The sequence below is a fragment of the Pyrgilauda ruficollis genome, unplaced genomic scaffold (assembly GCF_017590135.1).
Source record: "Pyrgilauda ruficollis isolate IOZ18807 unplaced genomic scaffold, ASM1759013v1 scaffold48, whole genome shotgun sequence".
Classification (NCBI taxonomy): domain Eukaryota; kingdom Metazoa; phylum Chordata; class Aves; order Passeriformes; family Passeridae; genus Pyrgilauda; species Pyrgilauda ruficollis.
The window spans coordinates 8,325,115-8,349,005 of NW_024526377.1; the positions used below are offsets into that span (position 1 = coordinate 8,325,115).

The following is a 23,891-nucleotide window of genomic DNA, read 5'->3' on the forward strand; positions in this document are numbered from 1 at the left end:
AACCAACTCGAGTATCATTTGACAAAATCCTTTTGATCAAAGCCATCCTACAGAATGCATTTGCTCAACTTCCCTTTTACATTCTGAGATGGAAAAAATGTCTCCTCTCCTTCTGTAACTTTTTCTAACAGGTCATGAGAAATGTTACTAAAGTGACCCTGAATTTATGCTTAGTAAGGAAACACATACATAAAAAGTCCGAGTTCCCTATTGAGTATACATTATGAAAATATACACACAATTACAGCTCAGAAAAGATATTCTGTTTCACTGGCTTCTTTTGTAAAATCAAATCAATTAATGATCCAAATAAAACAAATGAAATTAATTTTTATTATTTTAATTAAATATATTAAGTTTCTTAATCCACAGGTCAGGGATAGAAAATAAAACCCAAAAGCAATATCTAGTTCTGATATTGTTTTACTGAAGGGACAATGGGGAAATGCAATAGGCTAAGAAAAATCACAAAATGGAGGGAAAAAAATCTCATATGCTAAAACATAGACAGCTAGATGTCAAACTTGAGAGAGACAGAAAAGTAGAACAGAAGAGGACATGAAAGAGAGCACTTCAGTCAAAGCTTATGTTTCTTCATACAAATCTGTCTGCTCTGATCTCTGTTTGTGCTGCTGAGGTTTTGACAGTTGGAAGCCATTAATTTCAGAATTACAAGGCTTATTGAGCTGGATTTATGGTCTTTGCAGTTGGTAATTCACTTCTGCTTCCTTGATGAAGTAAAGGACTACTTCAGAACGAGCAATGAAAATTAGAGCCAACTTCCCTCACCTCAAAACATCTGGAGAACTTCTGATGGAAGGTCATGCTGGCCTTAACCAACAAGTCAAAGTACATGAGGTGGGAGAGGAACTCGTGGAAATACTTGGAAAAATTTGCTTTTAGTAGAACAAAATAAAAGGGAAATGTTCAATTTATCTTGAATAAGTACAAACTTCAAACTACAGCAGAGTACATGAGCACTTCTACTGAGAAGACGTCACGGTCCAGTGAAATGACAAATTTTCTTGGTGGAAAAGAACCTGATCCCAAGCACAGCGTGGCCAGTGAGGCAGCTCCTTTCATTTACAGCATTCCTGGCTTTCAGTTCCAAGCATGTGCATTGGTTTTTTAAGTGAAATAAAACCAAAGCTGAGAAGTGTCAGCAGCCAGAGAAGGAGAACTCAGTGTCAGCCTCTGGACTGAGGCCTCCCCTCCTGTTTACTGCCCCAAATCAACCTCACAAAACCCAACCTACCCGGGCTGTTCAGAGGAGTCCTCCTCTACAATTAGCATATTTTCCATTTCTCATTCTCTACACACTTATCTGTACAATTCAGTTAACTGTTGGGCAATTAAAATCTTGCCTGATCAAAGCAATTTTCTTGCTTCTCTTGTTAATACATACATCTTCTGAACTAATTTCCATTTTTTTAAGTAGTCCACAAGCTGAAACATATTTTTTCTACATTTTTATTCAAATGGTATTTTCTATGTTCATTAAAGTAATAGAAATCTATTTCCCTGCAGATTCACTGATATTTTTTCACCAACTACCTTACAAGACAGCTTTTTGCTCTTTTCAATCTTCTTCCTTACAATTATCTTCACACAGTTCTTTTTGAACATGTAACCCATTGTCATAATTATTACAGTAGCTTTTCATTTTTTAATTTGGATGTTCATTTAATCTATTATTCAATTTACTTTAACAATACCTAGAAAATGAAGTACCTTGCATAACTGCATGACAATTTATCATCATTATGGTGTTTCTCAATCACCTGATACGGCTTAACTGAAATATCGTAAGGAATACTCCTATAAAGAAGTTAATAAGGCATGGCTGCTCTTTTTTTTTTCCTTTAAAAATATAATGGTGTTCTAAATTAAACATTGAACATAGTCACTCAACAAAAAAAAATGTATTAGGCACATTAGGCCTGATCAAGCTTGAATGAGTTAGTTTTCCTTCTTCCACAATACTCTGTTTTTTTGTATCTGGTTAAACACCATTTTTTGGTACTTTCCTCTCCACCAGTATTTCTACTGGAACGTTGTTCTAAAACCCTTAACATTGTGCTGAAAACCATCTATGCTCCCATGCCAAAAGTAGCCCTACTTCAGCAATTTTTCTGCTCTCCTGGTCTTCTGATGGATTCTTGGAGAACAGTCAACTTTTGATTTTGCTAATTAAAAAAAATGCATCTCAGAGATACTGCAACTCAAAGCAAGCAGACTGCAGATGTTCTAAGCAGTGAACACAGAACTCACTCACCAGATTTTCTCAACTTTGGAGAATTGATCAAATTTTATTCAGTGTAATATTTTTAGAGTATAAAGCTGCTAATAGTCTTCATTCCTAGATCACCTCTGAAACTTTACATTTTCTTGTTCTGGTTTGATTTGAGCTCTTCTGGTAAGAAGTTTCATTAGAGGTTTGGACAAATGTCACATACACCTTTCCTCACAGCTGAATTACTCTGGTAGCTCAGAGTAACACCTAATTAAATAATTTCCAACCACTTCAGACAGTTGAACTTGTAGCAGATTTCTGTATTACTTCTCTCAGAACAGATAAATACCTTTTTTGACTACATTTCATCCATTTCATTTATAGCACTTGGTTTTTGAGATTACTGAAATATTGCAGAAATACAGAGGGAGACTTTTGGCCAAGACCTGCAGTGACAGGATGAGGGGAAAGGGTTTCAAACTGAGGATAGCAGGTTTAGATTGGACTTAAGGAAACAGTTCTTTACAATGAGGGTGGTGAGACAGTGGAACAGGTTGACCAGAATATCTGTGGGTGATCCTAGACCACTACTTAGACTTCTCCAGTATTTATTGCCCCATTTTGCCTCCCAGTCTTCTCATTGCTTTTTTAGAAGTGCTGGACTGTGGCATTCACATTTTCTGAAAAATTCCTTCGCCCAGGATTTTTCTCCTGGGAAGCTGAGAAGTCTCAGAGAAAAAGGAAAACAATTATTATCTCATTTGCTTCTCCTGTGTTTTGCTCCTTTGGAATGTGTTTGGAGATTGTTTACCCACAGGTGATTGTTTCATTGGTATCTGGTATGAGTTGTTTTGACTCAATGGCCAATCAGTGCCAAAATGTGTTGAGACTCTGGAGAGAGTCACGAGTTTTCATTATAGTTTTAGCATTCTGTAAGTATCCTTTCTCTATTCTTGTCTACAGTTTAGTTTAGTATTCTTTAATATAATATAGTGTCATGAAGTAATAAATTAGCCTTCTGAGAACATGGAGTCAGATTCATCATTCCTTCCTGCCACGAGGGTCCCCACAAATACAATACTGGACCTGAAGCTCCAGCTGCCAGCCCTGCCAGAAATCTGATATGAAGTAACCACTGGCACTCACACAACCTCTCTGAGGCCATCCCATAAGAGGTTTTGTTGATTTATTTTCACATCAGGGTGCTCTCTTTATTCTCAGCATCTTTCCTTTGAAATCACTACTGATCTGTTAGTATCTGAAACCTTTTCTGTGTGAGGTTTTCTTTTCAGTTTTGAGTAACCAAGGCTTGGGTAGGAATTAGAAACAACAGCTGCTTCAAAACACATCACACAATGGTGTGTTTTGACATGAGAGACCATTATTCCTGTGCCAGATGCCCCAGTTCCATCAAGTTAGTCCATTTTTCCTGAGTACTACCCCAGTCCCTCAACACTTCCCAGGAACTAAAGCATGTTGCTTGCTTGACATTGCCAAAATATCCTCCAAAACAGCCTGCACACAAGCTGCTAAGATATGGAAGTGTTCCCACCTCTCTTGGATCTTAAAAATAAAAATGAAAAACCTGAAGATTTTTCTAAATGGATGAGAAAGGTCGGTTACCTTGCAAAATCCATTTATCACCAGATTGTTTCTCAGTTTTGGTCGTCCTGTGAATCAGACTGTGATTTTCTACCTTACAGACAGTTTACTCTTGAAATTTCCTGGCTAATGCTCTTGGGTTCATCTTTCCAATGATGGCAATGGCCAGACTACTGTAATGCTAAAATAGAAATAATTGTAGAATAGTTTAGTTTGGTGAACAAACACAGTAACATTCACCATTTTTCTCAAGGGCAGGCCCTTATATACCCAGCTGATCTGTTTGCATTTCCAAGCCTGTGTCTATATAATATATATTATCCTGTCTAGGGCCTAGGAGGGGTTTGTTTATTAAAAGAGAAAGTAAAACTGCTTCCTTACAATTCCCCTTTTCAGTCTTTGAAAACATATCCAAGACAGCCTTGGAATTTTAAATATGGGGGAGCAGCAATGTTGTAGGGCTGTCCTGACTAAAACCAAACTCTGAATAATGGTTGTGTGTGCAGAGATCTGGCTCATTTTAACTAAGCCCATGGGGACAAGATTGTCCAGGGGACATCCAAAACACAGCTTAGAGGTGCATCATTTACTCACTGGTAGACACTACAAAATATTTTCCTGTGTATTTGGAAAATATTTTGTAGTGATCTCACACTGCTGAAATCCCTTAATCACATGAATTATGGAAAGCAAGATTTAATTATTGTCTAAGGTCAGGCTGGAAACTACAAAATAAAATCGGTGTGCAGCTTCAGTAATTAATGTTAATATCTACAAAACATAAAGCTGTGAAAACTGATTACGATTTGGTGTTCTCTAAAACATACAGTTAAGTATTAAGATAATTTATTTTTAAAGTAATGCTTCCATAAGATGCTGTTTCCATATGAAACTTAACCAGACTGAACTTCCAAACAAGCTGTCATGAACCATATGTTCATAAAACATTTCAAAAGACTTTAAAATCAACATCTATTGATTCCAGCTACCTCTAAGGAACAATTTAACACCACCTTCACTTTTGAGGTTTTTAGCTTTTTCTAAGTACAAGATTCTTACATGCTGCAGGTAGGCACAGAATTTACTGTGGGCCCACAACAAGGAGTGCAGCATTTTCTACCAATAAGTAAATAATCAAGACTTTGTCTACTGCCCATCCCTTTTCTTATTTATGACCTGAGCAGCATCCAGCAGCAGTGATTTCAGCTCTCCTGTAATCACATACTAGGAAATAAAATGCACTGCATTGTGCACAGGCATCCAAGTACACCTAAACATTAAAACTGTACTGAAATTCACATTTTTTTAAGAAGAAGGGAAGAATAAATGAAATGAATGAATGAAATAAAAGAATGAATGGAAGCAAAATCTATTTCTGGACTTTTTCCATGGTGAAGCTTGACAAATGCATGCTTCTTGGAACACTACTGTTAGTAATATTAGAGTTCATGTATGATCATTGGTTTTCAGTTATTCAGTTAGTTGCTATGGAGAAAGAAAAGCATTTGTTTGATATATTAAAACCTCTAGCATTTTTCAGTGTCTACAGTTCTAAATTCTTAAACCAATTTTCTCCAATAAATCTTCCCTTTTATACACATGAGGGTCATCAGGAAAAGATTTCTATACCTGGTGCTTGCAGGCAGTGAAGGAAGTTAAGTTTATTTCCCTTCATGTAGGAGAATTCAAAATAAGTTTTTGTTGTGAAAATTGGTTACAGCATTCAAAGTGTCAGGAGCCTCTTGCTTCAGAGGAACTTCTCACTGAATGCAGGAATATCCCAAGCCCAGCCTGCTCCAGGGTCAACCAGGAGCTGATTTCAAACTCAGTTCCAGTTCAAACTCTGCTTCAAGTTCAATAAAATCTGGTGCACACATTTGTACCTAAGATAATTTTGTTATGGAAATCAGCAGAGCACCATCAAAACTGAAAAGTGTTCGGTCCCAGGATTTTTCTTGCTTGCAAAGTCAGTGGCATAAATCAAATAAAGACTGAAAAAATCCTGCACAGGCAGCAGCCACAGATGACTCCATCAGATCATTCCCAACCCCAGCATGGCACACGCCTTTGAGGAGGTTTGGTTCTCCTCATCACACTCTGCAGGCTCTGCTTCCTTGATTTGATGGTATTAATGCATTCACCTCAAAACCACATCTATGCCTACATTTGGTTTGGTGCCCAGCTGTAAAAAGAAAATATGTCATAAATTTTAGAGAACATTGAACCTGCTGGTGTTGAGCAAGATGATGCTTTTCAATTACGTGTGATTTACTCACCTGCCTCACAGACAACTTCATTTTACAGAGATGTCCTAAATCTTAAAATCAATTCTAACAACACATTAAGAACTCTCACTCCAGCCTTTGAAGTATTTTCTTTTTTATGATTCCCCATGCCTTAAATACTTTTCCCCAGTCATTAAATTATACAAAATCAAAACAAAACCCTCACTACAGATCACTTTTTCTCCCTCTCTATGACAAATTTCAAAGGTAACTTCTTACCCTCAGACCAAAATTTAAATGTCACCCACTTCTGATTCTACTCTTTGCATTGTATTTAATGAAAAAAGGACAGGATTGTCAAATTTACATGAAAAATTATTTCAATATGCTTTCATAATTTTAGAGATGTAATATTAACTCATATGAATTAAATATGCCAATTTTAAAAGGAATGTTGGAGTACAGCTTCTACAAATTTGAATAAGAGCCAGTCATTTTTTTAATCAAAACCATGTTAAATATTCATTCATGTTTCACTGTGAGCACTTATAATAAAGTAAACCCTTCAGTATAGCAAAATCCTTGAATAATCATAGAATCAATTTTATTGCATAAAACTAAGCCAAATTTTTAGCCAATTTAGGCAAAGGCTATGTCCCAATGATGGCCAGTAGTAAAGAATTCATGTTAAAACACAAGTTATTGTCAACAACAATACAGAAAAACAAAACTCAGAGCAAAGCCAGGTTGTAAATACAAACAGTGTAATGATTAAAAGAAAAAAAAACATCCAGCTGATACTACAATATTACAGTATTTTAAACTCTTAACATGCCTGTAAGAATTGAATAGGAAATATATTCTGGCACTGAAAGAGATTTTAAGCCCAAAAGACAGTGTGTCACATTGTCTAAATGAATGTACAAGGCACACACATCCCCTGGCTGTCCAAACATTTCAACAGCTCCTTATGACTCCCACCTACCAAACAATAATAACAATCTCTTAATTCCTCCTGCATCCCACACATTATTAAAGAGAGAATCATCCTGTATTGCCATCCTGTCTTGAGACTGCAGGAGCTGCAGGCAGGGTTACCTGGCTACAGCACTGCCAAAGATTTAACTGCTGAATATTCAAAATTATGGTGAACTAAAAGAAGCTAAAATGTCTCCACTGTCTTTAATTTTCAATTTTTGCTTTTGTTTCCAAGTACAAACATTTCAGGCATTTAACCAAAAAATGTCCTTTTCAATAATCTCTGCAGTAAGCCACAGCTTCCACATGGACATACTTTGTGTGTTATACGAAATAGATAATATTCATTAGCAATTTTGGACTGGGAAAAATTAAATAAAGAAAGTTAAGCAGACTTCTGCAAAACTGAACTTTCTGCTAGGAAATATCAGTTTAAGTGGTGGCAAACCAAGCATTCAATATCCCACAGGATCTCCATTTCCCTGCTTTGCTCAGTGTAGAAAATTAAAATGTACAACACCATCAGTAAACAGACTGTGCTTCAAAAGATTTTGCAGCTATGAAGCAGAGAATATCACAGAGTTTTGGCTGAAAACTCAAGTAACTGGGACTCTTTAAGTGAATTAATCAGCAGCGTGAGAAATAACCAACTCCACAGGAGATTTTGTTGTAAATCAGTGCTACGTTCACATTTTTCAACCAGTGCATCAAAGATTCAGGCAGGAATGCCAGGCACAATTCTATGATTCAAAAAGCCTCTTTTCCTAAGAAAAAAGTGGAATTTGGCATAAAGAGAATTAAAAGGAGCAAACTAAGGGTACAGGGAAAGAAGAAAACCACGTTTTTCATCCTTAAGGTGATGTCCTATCCAGAAGTGCCAAAGGAAGATTTTCCACCAGAGAACCCAGGTTACAAACCTGCTGGTGGCCAAAGCCACGCTGCAGAGCCAAGAAGCGACCACTGAGCTCACAACACACACCTGACACAACCCACTGGTTTTACTGGTGAGGCCCAGGGCAGTCATGGCCAAATACCATCAATCATACCAAAAAATGCTGCCAAATCTCTGAATCCTCTGAAGAACTGAGGCCAGGTAAGATTGATTTCAGAGGCAGCTGGTTATGGCTGAAGTTGGACATACCTACAACAAACTACTTTAAACCATTTTTAATCTTCTTATTTATGCACAGTGCTCACAGGATTTAACTTATTAGTTGAGGGTGATCAACACGCTTGAAAAAGACCAAACAATTACAAGAGTACACAAATAATGGAGTTTGGGGTCATTTCAATTTTAATAATTAACACAGGCAATAGTGATGGATCATTGTTCCTTAAAGTTGCTCCTCATTAGGTCATCAAAGTATTAAAATACAGAGCATAGAGTTAAATTTGCTTTAAAAGCAAAAGCTTTGGCAACAATTTGATGATGACCCAGGGACTTTATCTGAAACTTGCAACTCACATGGAAGTGTTGGGGATAAAACATCCTATGTTCCAAAGCCTCTGAACAAGCATTGTTGAGAACCTCAGGCAGAAGTCGCACTATTACGACTCTTCAAAATTAAATTAATTCAGTTTTTCATTGTGGGAACATAATTCTAAATGGAAAATTAAGGCAAGTAATTCTTCCCTGCTACCCAGAGTAAAAACATTTTCTGCACCTCAAAAGTTAGTAATGCACTTTTCTGGACCATAATAAGAAATATATCACAAGGACATTACCACTCATATGAAAAAAAAATCAGAGAAATTACTTTAAAAACACACACTATAAGAAATAGGGGAAATTTAAGTAGCAGCCGCCTCTCCTACAAGACAACTAGAACTGAAAATTACAGGAAAAAGTGCACAGTCAGGTTTCCTATTTACTTTCAATGAACAGTGGTACTTAAAATAAAACAGATATCAATTCTACATTTATCTTCAGCTAAGTAAAACAGCTAAAGGAAAATAAAATTCCTATCAAATTCTTCGCTGTCACAGATTGCCAGTAAATGAAAACATTATCATTCTCATGCTGCTGAAAATTACAAGCCAATAGATTCTCTATAAAAGATCATCAATCCATTTTGACACCACTCACCCCATTGGAGAGGAGCCAACTGCAGATGCTCCAGGACCAGCTGATTCAGAACCCCTTCCACACTTGCTTCCCCTTCACGCTTCAAGGAAGGGTAAGTTGGAATTAAGGAAAATTTTCTTTCAGAGAGGAAAAAGGTATGTGACATGCACAAGTTTTATTATTGCAAATCAAAACTGCAATCTACAGATTCATTACTATGGGTTATTAACCCATAAACTGACCGACAGTAAAAGTACAGCAGTTGATATCTTCTGAAAATAAAAATTTAATTCCACTGAGGAGTGGTAAAGCAAAGGTAAAATGTACTTGAACCATAATAAAACACGAGGGTAAAAAAGTCTGGTAGCTGCAAAAATGCAAAACCCTTAAGTATGTGGTGCAGGATGAGAATTCAGAATGATAAATCAGAAACAATCTGAAAACAAAGAGGTTAAATTTTACAGGGCAACAGGAAACAGAACAAATGTCTGCCAGGATAGCCCGGACTGCAGACTTGGTGCCAGTTCCATGGAATGTTGGACAGTGACAGTGTCATTCCTGAGGGCAAACATCAGATCAAAACCACAGGCACAGAACCTGCAAGCTTCCCTTTCTACCCTGCATGAGCTCAGAAACAGGCCCAGATTGAAAAGAGAAGAAATTAAGAAATTCTTCTTACTCTTAAAGACAGCAGAGCACTGAAATAAACTGCTGTGGACAGCAGAATCTCTTTCAAAAGGGCTTCAAAACAGGTTACACAAATGCTAAAATAAAAGCATAGACAATATTCCATGTCATGCAAAGCCAGTATTATCCACTTAAATTAATAATAATTTTGTGTGATGAGTCAATCAAGACAACATTTATTTGTAACAGGAAGAGCACTGGATTTCTTTTTTCTAATTCCCTGACTGCAGAAAGGCACTGGATTCACAGGCCTTGGAAGCACATGCAGATGTCAGCACCATCTTGTATCCAGGCATGTGTCCCACCATAACTAAGGAATAAGCTCCTAGTGAGATTCATCAAGATTTCAACCAACTACTCCAAAAGTACTGGAACCCTGGTCCTCAAAAATATATCAAAAAATAAAAGAACATCTGAGCTTTTATCAACAGCTTCTAAATGTGATCAGTCCCTTTTCTGTAAACTCTGGAGATGGACACACAACATCTGACTGCTGAAGTACAGATTCACCTCTGTCAGTTAAAAGAAAATTAACAAGCACTGCAGATAACTAATTTCTACCACAGGACATAATCTTGCAGAGTCTCCAGGAGATTTAAAGAAAAGTCCTGAAAGCTCAGAACAAAAGAAAATATAACAGTGATTGAGACTCAAGAGCTCAGAGATGATAGAAAAAGAAAATCAATACCAAGTGCAGGATTCTTGTCATTATTTTTTCAAAATATTCTCATTATGCCCTGAAAAATGTCATAAATAGCACTTTTTTTTTCTCCTAAAAAGACCACAAATAACAAATTCACAAAGCCCAAAGAGTCTGAAAGCTGTAAACACCATTAAAGAAAAGCATCTATTTGGAAAACTGAAGGGAGCAGAATATCACCTTAGAATAGTGCTGCTGCTGAAAATGAGACTCAGAACACCAGCACAACTCAATAATTTCCATAAACACACTAGAGGGTAGAGAATAATTTGAATTATTTCACAGAAACAGCAAATAAATAATTCTGTTATCACATCTTTAATCTAAGGACTGTAAGCGAAAGAAAACACTAATAAAAAGGCAGTATTTAAAAGATGCTTTAAAACAGAGTTGCTTCCATTAACTGTAACATTAAACTAAATTTAATGTAATTTACTTACAACAGAATCACAGTGGTGCCTGGAATATCACAAATTTTCACTGTTTAGAGCTTCATGGAAAGCTTAATGTCTCAACTAACACTATAAAATTACTATAAAACAGGTGATTCTCCCTTCTTTATCGTTGGTGAATGCTACCAAAGCAGATCCATGTATTCAGAGGTAGAATATTACCCCTGGAACATAAAACCACAGGAGGCAGTGAGGCACATCTGGGGTGCTGTGTCCATTCAGGGCTCCTCAGGACAGGAGAGATGTGGAGCTCCTGGAGCAGGACCAGTGCAGGACAACAAAATGAAAGGACTGGAGCATTTCTCTTGCAGGGAAAGGCTGAGGGAGCTGGGGATGTTCAGCCTTAAAAAGAGAAAGCTGAGAGGGAACCTCATCCCTGTCTGTCAGTGTCTGCAGGGAGGGCTCAGAGCAGGGACCAGGCTCTGCTCAGGTGCCCAGCAATGGGACAAGAGGAACAGGCAGGAACTGATGCCCAGGAAGTTCCTGGACATCAGGAATAATTTCTTTCCTGTGCAGTGACCAAGACCTGAACAGATTGCCCAGAGAGGGTGTGGAGTCTCCCTCCCTGCAGACATTCCAGAGCCATCTGCACACAATCCTGTGCCTGTGCTCAGGATAGCCCTGCTGGAGCAGGGAGGTGGCACCAGGTGACCCCACCAGGTGACCCCGCTGTGATCCCTTCCAGCCTGAACCTTTCTGAGATACTATTGGTGGTTTCCTGGTCACACATTTCAGAAAAAAAGTTAGAAATCAAACTGAATGGCTCTTTGCAAAAGCTAAAAAATGTTAAAATAACCCCTCAAAAACAAATCTCAAAGAAAAAAAAAAAGGGGGGGGGAACAAAAACAACAACAAAAGCAACAAACAACAAAAAAATAAACCCACTAGAAAAACCCACAAGCTGATTAACACAGAAAAAAATATGTACTAACACAAAAGCAGTTTAAGCTTTCACAGCCCAAATTTTCAGATAAATAAATTTCCTTATTCCATCACAAGCACCAATCTCACTTTTAGCACACTGCTTATCGTCATCTCGTGGCAAAATGAATTCTACAGACAAGAAATAGCTCAGTGCGTGTTTTCGTAGATTAATATGGAGGTTCAGGGTCTTATTTGTTTATTTGTCAAACAAATTGATGTAATAGTTTATCTTAGATACATGGCCATGTATTGTAGAACTGATGAGAAATTTCAACTTTCACAATTCTATGTGAAAGAAAAATTGTAGCATTTAAATGGTTAGGCCATGCACAGATTATTTGACTCATGAAATAAATTGAATTTGTCTAATGAGATCATTGAATGAAGCAGCAGAAAGGAGCCTGGTGGCAAAGGAGGGAAAGGTGAGGTTGAGATGCAACCAAAGAATTGGATGTGTTAAAACAAAAAGGAATAAACACATAAAGGAATTAGGTGTTCACGTGGACCTACAGAGGGATCTGGATCATGGAATTCCATCTCACTGATCTCTGTCTCCTGACTATATTATCAGGCAATTACATTAAATTGTCCACTATAGGACAAATACAAAACTGAAAATTGCAACAAACTCATTACCTTGGGGATGAAAACCAACCAAAATATGCAATAAGAAAACATAAAAGGAACAAGAGAGAAAAGCTTAACTCCAGAGTTTGCCTAAGACAAAGCCCTTAGAAGTCAATGAAAGCAAAGGAGTTGAACAGGGGTTGCCAAGATACCCTTTTATTCTTAGCTCAAAGTCAAAGCTGATAAAAGACACAAGTGTAAGATCCAGGATTTAAAATTCATTGAAAAAGACTGCCCAGATAAACACGAGTACAGGCTGCCAAGGTTAAGTCTGACCTTGCAGAATTTATCTACTTAACCAAATCTCCACAAGTTTTGCTGAGGTCTCACTGCCATCACAAACCTGCTCTTCTGTTGGAGCCACATTGCTGACCCAGGCCTCATTTCCTAAAGTTAAATCTTTGTTATTAACAACACAGGCATCAGCCAGGATTCCAACAGTTGACTTCCAGCTTCCAGCACAACAGTTCATATTTAACAGCTCAAGATATTTTCATCTGCACAATCAAAGCAGCCCCAGTGGGGGCCTCAGAGCTAACAAACACACAACCACCAGATGCTGTTTAAAAAAAACCAACAAACCAAAGCAAACCTAAAAACCTAATTTTTCACAGTTGACACCCTTATTTCACATTTCTGTAGCAACAGATTGAATATGATATAAACTGTTTCATACCAAAAACCTAAATGACAGTCAAATGAACCAGTTATTTCCCCAGGGAAAACTTTGGTCTTTTACACTCTCTGGATTGCCTCATGTGTAGCTGGGTACTCACAACTAGAACACAGTCTGATACCTAAAACCTACTGCTTAAAAAGACAACTGGTTTTTAAAAATGGCTTCTATCTGGAAGTTACTCATGTTTTTTCTCCCTAGAGCACTCCACATCTTGCATACTAAAAGAAATTCTTTTCAATATATATGTCCTTTACAAATAAATTCAGGTGGGAGAATGTACGTAATCACAAAAAATAGCAAATGTTCATAAATAAGAATTGTACTAATTAAAAATAAATCTGCATGAACTGCACATTTTACTTACAGTAATTGCTTTATTCATATTTTAAGCTTTCTGTTTGATTATTATTGTGGAATTTTAATATTAAAACTAATTATAAGCAGTTATTTAGGGTCTTAAATAATAGTTATTTCTGCAAACAACAAGAAGCAGCATAGAAATTTAAAGAAACATTTACTGATGCACAGAAGTTCCACAAGATGTAATACTCTCATAGCTGATGATTCATATTTATGATCAAGATAAAGTCAACAAAAGTGGAATGGACACAGAAAAGTGAATTTCAATAAGAGTTATCTGTGATTTGCTGTCAAGCAAATGAGATGACTCAAGGTTCTGTCTGATAGATAATAACTTCAAAATCCTGATTAGCTGCCTCCATGATGAACTACAAAAACATTCATAATTTTAATGTATTTGGAAAAGATGGCAGTGTTCACAAACCTAATAAATGAGTGGAATTTATGAAGATCATTGAGATGAAATGACGAAAGTTCCAACTACCACCTTAAAAGAAATCAACAAATCTATAAATGGAAGTTGGGAATAATAATTCAGTCAGTTATGCTGTACCACATGCAAAAAAAAATAAAATATATGAGACAATAGAATTAAAGAATAGTCCTCAGAGAAAACATCATCTCTGAAACCTGGAATGTCCAATTTTATTCTGTGAGAAATCTCACCTGCAGTATTGCCTCCAGCTTTGGATCCCAGATATTGAGAAAAATAGACCTGTAGTGCAGGACAAAATCAACAATATGACTGAAAGAAAATGTGCTTTGAAAGAAATTTTCGCAATTAGGTTTAAATATGGGAAACAAACTCAGGAAGGAGCGCAAAATACAATTCAAAAAATGTAAGGAAACATTGCAAATAGGACAGACTTCCTATACATCACAGATATTAAGGCTGAAGTAAGAAAAAAAAAATACTAGCTATTAGAAAAGTTAAATATGGATCATGATATTTAAGGTGGCACTGGAAGTCTGTTTCACTTTTTAAAAGGCTCTTAGGGCCAGGTTTAGAATATTTTCAAGAAAATTACCCCAAAATGTTATAGTCCCATTTCACTGAAATAGCAATTCTTTCACAGTACATTAGAAAATTCTCTGGCTGCAATCAAACCTGGGGATAGCAGAAGATGGATAAAGGAAAGAGTTTAGTTTTCAGAAGTCATTCTCTGACCCAGCCCTCTGCCCAGCTGCACAAATCACAGAATAATTTATATTGAAAGGCAATTCCAGTCACTGTCCAGCCCTGTGCTCAAAGCATGGAAAGAAAATACTAAAATTGCACCAGGCTGTTCAAGGCATTGTCCAGAATTTTTTAACATCTTCAAAGACAGCAATTTTACAGCACTTTTGGACAACCTGTTCCAGTATCTGAGCACCCTCATTGTGAAAAGGAATTTTCCTAGTACCTAACTGGAATTTAACAATCTCCTCATGACACACCTTGCTCCAAGGGTCAGATGAACTTTGTTGACTGCTGTAACTCTCAGGCTTTGAGGAGGCTGCTCCTGGAATCCCAGAAACTTCACTGGGACCACTGGACCAGATCCAGCACCCATTCCAGTCCTACCTTCCCCAAAATCTCCTCTGCTCAAGTCCAGAGTCTCTATCCTGCCATGTGCCCTCCTCACTTCCCTCAGGATATTGAGCTCCATCATCTCAGGACAGCTGCAGCCAAACTTCAAACACTCCAGTTGGATCATTTGTTCAGGGAGCAGATCCCACACAGCACCTACCAAATCAAACCATCCAACACCTGTACACAAAAACTGCCCTGAAAGCATTTCAGAAATAAGCTCACCTGCAACTGGAAGACTTCTTCCAGTCCTTAAAGAAAAGCTCATCCAGCTTTGCTTCTGGTTTGGGTGGTCTGTAACAAACACACAGCACCTCACTGCGTTGGACAACTCTGCCCTTGGTCAAAAAGCTTTCAACTGTCTCATCCCTCCTTTCCTAATAATTCCCTGTGCACAGTCTAATTTCTCCTCCACATGCTTTTGCGAGTCCTGTATTGGATTTGCGGGGTTCCCAGACGAAGGAAGGGATGATGAATCTGATTCCGTGTTCTCAGAAAGCTAATTTATTATTTTATGATACTATATTATATTAAAGAATACTAAACTATACTATACTAAAGAATACAGCAAGCATACTTACAGAATGCTGAAAAGAAAATAATAAAAACTTGTGACTCTCCCTAGAGCCCTAATGCAGCCTCACTCTAACTGGACAATAAGTCAAAACAATTCACATGAAACCAATGAAACAACCACCTGTTGGATAAACAATCTCCAACCACACTCTAAAGCAGCAAAACACAAAAGAAGCAAATAAAATAATATTGTTTTCTTTTTTCTCTGAGGCTTCTCAGCTTTCCCAGGAGAAAAATCCTGAGTAAACGGATTTTTCAAAAAATGTAAATGCCACAGTCCTGGTGTAAGTGTCTGGCGTGGGCCTTGGGTCACACCTCGGGGCAGATTCTGTGACATTAACTCACCTCAGCCCATCACTTTCCCATGTCATGCACACAGTCAGGACAGAAAAGTTACCTGGGGAGCTCTAAGTAGTTCAGAGATGATGGATAACAAAGGGATCACTTGGCATTACCATTCAAGAGATTTGCAAAAATGCCTCCTCTAGGAGGAAATATCAGTAATTTTACCCCTTTGTAATTTTGCAAATGCTTTTCCTCTCTTGGCTGCACTGAGGCTGACTCCTGAAGGAAAACAAGGCTGAAGCAGCTGAACTATCCATCCATTTCTCTGCCTGTCTGTCCATCAGTATAAACTCTCCTGACCTGCGTCCAATTACTCTGATGGGAGAAAAAGAACTCAGAAATCAAGTTTCTTACACTTAGCAGAATGGAGAGAAGGTTTTTTTTTTTTAATTGACTGGTTCACATCTAAATATTGCTGCAAGAAAGAAAAGGATGAAGACAGAGATGTTCAGATAGGACATAAGGAAGAATTTCTTTATGGAAAGAGTTGTCAAGCACTGGAAGGGACTGCCCAAGGAGGTGGTCAAGGGGGTCACCATCCCTGGAGGTGTTCAAGAAAGGACTCAGTGTGGTACTCAGTGCTGTGGTTTAGTTGGTGGTATTTGGTCCAAGTTTGGACTTGATTTTGGAGGTATTTTGGGGTCTTTTCCAACATTAATGATTCTACAATGCTATGGGAAAGACTAACTCCAGCTGGGACATGACACCTGGAAAAGAATGTACAAGTTTCTTCAAGGATTTTCAAGCACATGTGAAACATGCTGCCTTTTATTAATTAGATTAGTCTTAGTTCCTGGAACAGAGAGAAAAATCCTAACAAGTATTAAAAATACAGAAACTAATGGTTGCACTGAATTCAACACACAGAACCCACACACTGTTCTACTGGCGTCTAAGGCACTGACTGTCCTGTCTAGGATCAAAACTGGGGTTAAATCCAGAACACACAATGGATGTAAACAGTGTTGCCCAGCAACTGGAATGAGTGAGGATGAATTTTTACACCTTGACAAAATGATTACAATTATACACTCAATTCCAGTGTAAGAATTCATCTATGCTATCACAGAATATTTATATCTTCCCATAACACAGACATTTTCTAAGTGAGTTCTGGTTCAATATTGACAATTTTTGCATAAAAGGAGCTCTCTGAAATGTTGCTTGGGGAATCTGGACTGACCCAGGTATTAGGAATCTCATTTATGTCTCCAGTCTTGCCTTTGACAAATCCTGATCTGATTTGATCATCACAGGATGGTTAAGGTTGGAAGGGAGCACTGGAGGTCATCTTGTCCACCCCCTGTTCAAGCAGGGTCCCCAGAGCATAGGATTGTGTCCAGGACAGCTCTTGAATATCTCCAGGGAAGGAGAATCCAGAGCCTCTCTGGGCAACCTGTGCCCGTGCTCAGGCACCCTCACAGTAGAGAAGCTCTTCCTCACAATAATTAGTAATGAAACATCATTTCAGATCACTGGATAAAAGTACAATTAAAAGTACAAACAGGTCAAGCATGATTTGATTGCCATTCTTCTCTCATCTTCTGCCACCCCCTATCATGTGAATTCGAGGATGATCTGAGTGAAAAATATAAATCTCCAGGGAAGTGCTGAGTACCATCACATGGCTTGGGGGACTGTTTACTGTACAGAATGTTTCCTGAAGAAAATCATGAGAAAGTGTATTTTTGACAAGCCAAGCACAAGATTTTTTTATAGAAATCACGAAATTTATAGCAACACCACTGGTTTATTTTAACTCTAAACTGAATGCTATTTCTTATTAATAATCATAAGGCAATATTTTACTGCATTTAGAATTATTGTGGGGATTTTATGTTTAGAATGACTAAGTCATCACACAAGTCCTGTCTAAGCCTTAAAAAGCTACCTAAGATTAGATACATTACTAAATCTATAGAGAAGACTTGGAAATAAATTATTCTAATATGTTCTAATTTACCCAAATTTAATTAAATATATGCAAACTCTCTAAATCCAGCTTCATTAATTTCTTCATGATTCAGTTACTCGGTGTGGGGGAGAATAGAAAAATTTGACCCCATGAATCTACTACTCAGCAATCCTAACTACACTTCCTCAGTTCCCTAAAAGCTGGGAAAAACACACAGGATTTATGACATGCCCAGTGACTCAGAAAAAGCCATTACAGGATGACCCAAGCATCGCCTAAATAATATACAGCACAATTAACCTTAAACAGTCTATAATTATGATAAGCTTCATAGTTCTAATTACTTTTCAGTAACACTGCCACGAAGTGAGTTGAATTATAAAATAAAATGTACCAGAGGGCATCTATTTATAAACTTTTAAAGCAAGTATTTATGAAAGGATATAATTTTCCAGCAAATATCCAGCTTGCTGTTAATCTCCAGGCCTCTTGCTTGTTGCCTTTCTTCTTCCAGCTGCTTTGCATTTGCCAACTGTGCCCCATCAGTTGGAGATTCTGGGAAGCTCTCAAAATTGAACTTGTCCACTTGGATTGCCATGCTGTAGCAAAGGAAAAGAAAGAAAAAAGCCGACAACATCATTCTTGCTGCTATTATTTCTGCAGAAACTGAAGACTACGGTGAACACAGGCACTACAATATCAATATATTGGTTCCAGTGGCAGCCAGTCTGTAATTAATGACCTATAAACCATATGGTTTATGCTACTAAAAACAGAAGTCTAAGCCTGTTGATGGTAAAAATGTTTTACAAATCATCAGTCAACATCTTAATGACTTGGTGAGTGGTGCACAAGACAATTATTTCGCAGTTGCAAGCAGATGACCTCACTGAGGTTCTGCAGAGGTTCACCTGCCTCCTGCAGAGGCTCACCTGCCTCCACTCTTGGTAGGTGCTCGAGACTTGCTGAAAAAAGCAACAAGACTGGGCCAAAAGCTGAGGAATATTCTATTTCAAGTCGTTTATTAATACCAACCCATACAAAAGGAAAGCAGAATATTATATATGAAAATGTCTCCTGAAGTGAACTGTAACACACTTGGAGAGCCCATTGGTTTCACAAGGCAACTTCCTCACTTTTCCTTGCAAAACTCAGGAAGGAAAAACAAAATAACTACAGAAGCAGGGCCTTAATGTGGCCCTTGACTTTTTTTTACAAAGACACTTCTCCCCTGCTTTGTGCATCTTCATGAATTACAGACCATATTAATTTCAATATCACAGTAAAATTCATTGGTAGCAAATGGTTAAATAATTGCTTTATTAAATGTACGGTAAGGCATAAAAGGTAATCAAATTAAATATAGTACACTATAATGCATACTAAATACTGATATGTTAAATTAGAATCACTAATCTAATATAAAAGAGAATTTAGACCAGCTCACATCACATGAAATGTGGTTATGGAAGATCTAATATACTATGCTGCCAAAACAGCTTTAATTTCCTGAATTGTCTGAAATAGAAAAATAATTAGGGAAGAATTAAAATATATTGCTCTTGAGATGACTTTGCACTTAAGGAGACTAAACAACAGCTTTGAAAACCATTCAGGATGAAATGCAACTATAAACCGAGAAGCAGTCTGGGAAGGAAATTTCACAAAAACACAGGATTACTATTATCCTTTTATCTATTTCTCTATATAAAAAGGAAAACATATTCCATTAATTTTGCCAAAAGGAAAACATCAATAACAAATGTCAACAAGAAAGAGCTTTGAAATCCCTCCAGACCTGAAAATATTTTCTATATTTCTCATTAATTTAAAAGAATCTTGACCCCAAAAGAAACTGGGTGAAAATAGATGGCAATTACAAGGAATTACCTAGGGCTTGTGAAGTTTGCAGGGGGAAGATGAATTCAAACAGGCTTTATCAACACTGAGCAAAAACTGACATCTGAGGAGAAGCTTCTGAAGTTTCCTCTTTACCATGGAAGGCTTCCATGCCCATGGCAGGGGGGTGGAACTAAATGGCCTTTAAGGTCCCTTCCAACCCAAAGCATTCTATGATTTTATGACAAAAAAGTTCAAATACAGCACGCAGGCAAAGTTTCGATAAGCATCCCCCTTCTGCAGCCTGCATCTTTGCTGATCCTCACATCCCAAAGGCGGAGGAATTAATCTGTTCCTCTCTAAGGGGGGTTTTGTTTTGGCTATTTTTAATGCAGCAAGAGATCATTAGAAGTTCTTCATTTGCATGCCGAATCCATCAAGTGCTGGGCATATTCAAAAGCTAAAGATGAGTTATAGAAGTGGATCACAGTAACTGCCAGAATCAAGCCAGAAATAAAGACCATAATGAAAAACACCCAGATACAACCTGAAAAGTGGATTCTGGAAAAAAAAAATTACCAGGCCTGAAACTATGACTAACAACATCAATTCTTACTGGCATTGAAGTATGATTTGATTCTGCAGTGGTAGGATGGGTTTCCTGGATTTTGCACAGGCAATGCACATGGAAGACACAACTGGAATATTTTGAATTTCACAGTCGTTGTTTCCGAGATCACTCCACCCCTCTGTGGTACGTGAGCAGATGCAAACCCAGTACTTCATTTCTATGATATACACAATAATGTTGATATTTTCATAGAAATATGGTTCATTTCCTATAACCATATTCTAACAAATTGCTTTTGCTTCTGGACAGTCACAAGTATTTAGAATCCATCTCTGAAGGAACCAGGAAAACAGCTCCCATCTAATTAGTGTTGCACTTTTCTAAGTGATTGACATTTGAGAAATATATTCCTGCCTAACAGTATTTAATATGCAACTGCAGCATTCAGATTGCATTCCTCTGTTGCAGGATCATTGCTGGCATTATGGTCAGTATAGCAATTTTTGTCTGGAAATTAAATATGCATGTGAGCACTTTGTACCCCAACAGCCTCTAATAAATCCACACCAGCTTTAGGAACACAGCCTAGATTGCTCTTAACTCTGCATTGTGCATTTCTGCTTGAAGTAACTTTTATTAAACTCTAAGTTATGGCAAACTTTAGTAAACAGGGCTCTCAGTACTCAGAGACTCTACTAAGTTTTCAAATCTTCTAACTATGTTTTTATTTATAATGTTTATACTGTATTTAGCACAGTGGCACCTCATGTCACATGAGAAGCTACAAAACACCCCCAGCGACTCACTTGCCAGCTAGAAAGTGAAGAGTCTAAGTAAAAGAGAACTACAGAGAGAAAAACATCCCACAAAACAGTACTATGAACACAGCTCTAGGTAGGATATATGAAAGCAATAAACAGAGATAAAATAAAATGTTTCAAGACTATAATTCCTCTCAAAGCAAAGCACAACAGAATTAAATCCTTACTCTTTCTCTTAAACGTTTCTGCCTTTTATCATGTGTATTCTGCTTCCTCTTGTGATAAAAATATTCATTTCAAGTTTTGCCTCTGCATTTTTTATCTGTAATATTGCTTCAGTATTTTTTCCTCAGCCTATGGAACATGTAGTACATGGGAAGGCTTTGCACAAGAATCAAAACAGAAAATAAATACCATAACCTAAATCAGTCATTCATCCTGAGAAATGTACCCCTACTCAAATCCAGCTTCTTCACTTCCTTTTTAAATACAAAGATTTCTCCCATCTCAAGAGATGCATTTCGCCAGGGAGGTGTTAACAAGCGGACGAACAATCCCCAGAGCCAGGTGATGGAATGAGAAAACGGATGAGCTGGACAAGGAATTACAACCAGCAGCTGAAAAAAGGATCTTTTTCAACTTTTAAGTGATCCTAGAGATCACATGGACCTCGCCCTGAAGAAGCAGAGGGCAGTGAAAGGCAACCTTTTGAACATCACCAACTTTGTCACTGGGCTGAGCATCAGAACAATGAGACTGAAATGTATTTCAGCCAAAGAAGTCATTCTCTGCTGTCTTCTGCAGTTACTTTGTGACCTGTTTCCTGTCAAGAGTTCTCTGCACCTCTCCCCAAATTTGTCCTTTCTTGTTGTGATATACAAGAATCTATGGATCTATAAAGAAAAAAGGTAAAAATAGACAATTCAGTCTGAAACAGGCATTCAATTTGTTGCAAACAGCCAGGATAATGATGGCTCACATTGTGCAAGGGCACCTGTTCCTTGCCCTTCACAGTAATTACATATCAGGGAAAACAGAGAAGATCTTAAAACTCAGAAGTTCAGAAATAAACTTGTTCCAGGAAAAGGGACTAGAGTTCCATTTTAACTTCTCTGCCTCATAGGGAGCTATCCAAATTTCCTACTAGATGAGTTTTCAATAAATAATGAGATATTTGTATAAAAACACTGCATTATGCAAAAAAAAAAAAAAAAAAAAAAAAAAAATCATCCAATCCTGCAAATGTAAAACAGGTTTTGCTTCTCTCTGGCCAAACTTGTCTGAGCAGGAGGAGGAATAAAGCAACAACAGTTTTCATGAATAATGAAACAACCATGTTTTGAAACTACTGGGTTTTGTCACGAAAGCAGCCCAAGCTGTTGTGACAGCTCCTCAGACAACTGAGCATCGTTACAGGGATGCAAATTATTCAAATACAAATGAAATGGATGAAGAGGAGAAGGTCAGCTCATTGGCAATGCTGATGATGTGTCTGCATGGTATCATCTCACGTCATCTGTCAGGATGGCTTACAGGGAAAAAAGTGACAAACCTCCTGATGGCACAGCCAACATCTCAATGACAGTCACCTAAAGTCCCATTAAAGTCACAGTGCAGAGCTGCTAAAGGCACTGGACAGCTCATTTCACCTCTTCTCAGAAAAAGAACTGCAACTTTACTGGAAATCCTACCCTGCCCTGACAACAAAACGCTCAGCAGAAAGGATTTGCAGGGAGGAAAACAACTTCCTGCAAATGACATCACGACTGCTCCCGAGCCAGTGGCTTCCAAATCCCCCTTTCCCAAAGCAGTGCCAGCTAAAACCAAGCAGCACTGACAGCTTCACAGAAATGGCAACTGGCAGAGAAAATTCATAGGTGAAAAACTGAGTAAAGGAGCATCACTGGGCGTGCTGCAAACTCCTGCCTTTGTTCCTGGGAGGACGGTGGGCAGGTCCCAGGCACATCCCATCCACCAGTGATGCACCTCAGATCTTTCCATGTCCTCCTCTGAATCTACAAAGTGAAATTAATTATGTGATACTCTCCAAATAAAACAAGGTTAAGAGCAGGCATGGTATTAAAAGAAAAGCAGCAATCTGGTCAACATAAGTGGATTTCATCTTTCATTAAGTAAATAAAACAGTGCTGCTTAGCTTGGAAGAATAAAATATAGAGATAGTCCTTATTTAATTATCCTTAGGAAAAAAACAATATAACAGGAACCCAAAAACTCTTCCTCATGGCTAACTACCTATTTAAATACTATCATCCACAGAGGAGTTTGCAAGCTGCTTCCAAAATGAAGCTGACAGGAGGCAGTTGGAGACTTTATTCAATATTACGTTTCCTGTTCATCCTCCTTTCTTATATAAAGTAGACAGTAGGGACACTATGCCAGACCATGTTACTGCACTTATGCAGAATGCTTATGTGCATGAAGAGTCCCTGTACACTCAATGATTTTAAATTTCAGGAAAACTTGAAGTGATGATGATACTCTTGTTCTCACATTCAAGAGGAAAACAAAATGCATAAGGCAAGCTCCCTTTTAAAATTTTGTCTGATTCTTTCATTGTGTAATCTCACTTGTATAATCTCATGTTTCAGGTGCACATAATTCCACCCTAAATACAAGGCCTGCAGTTGATGTCATTGTCACCAAACTGGATGTGATGCCCCAGTATATAATAATTTACAGGCAAAGAGGGACCCCAAGACTCAAATCTCTTGTGAGGTGAACATATATGTATCATTGGCTGGAAATAATAATGTAAAGTAAT

General features: G+C 37.7%; 1 protein-coding gene across 5 annotated transcripts in view; it reads right to left on the minus strand.

Annotated features, from left to right (window-relative positions):
- Positions 1–23,891, minus strand: part of TRAPPC9 (trafficking protein particle complex subunit 9) — a 441,472-nt gene that overhangs the window by 221,739 nt on the left and 195,842 nt on the right. For all 5 annotated transcript variants that reach the window (XM_041479415.1, XM_041479416.1, XM_041479414.1 and 2 more), the window contains 2 exons: positions 18,384–18,537; positions 9,125–9,215 (listed from right to left, as the gene is read on the minus strand). In XM_041479415.1, the coding sequence (XP_041335349.1) occupies positions 9,125–9,215; positions 18,384–18,537 (245 nt within the window). The remainder of the gene's footprint in view (positions 1–9,124; positions 9,216–18,383; positions 18,538–23,891) is intronic.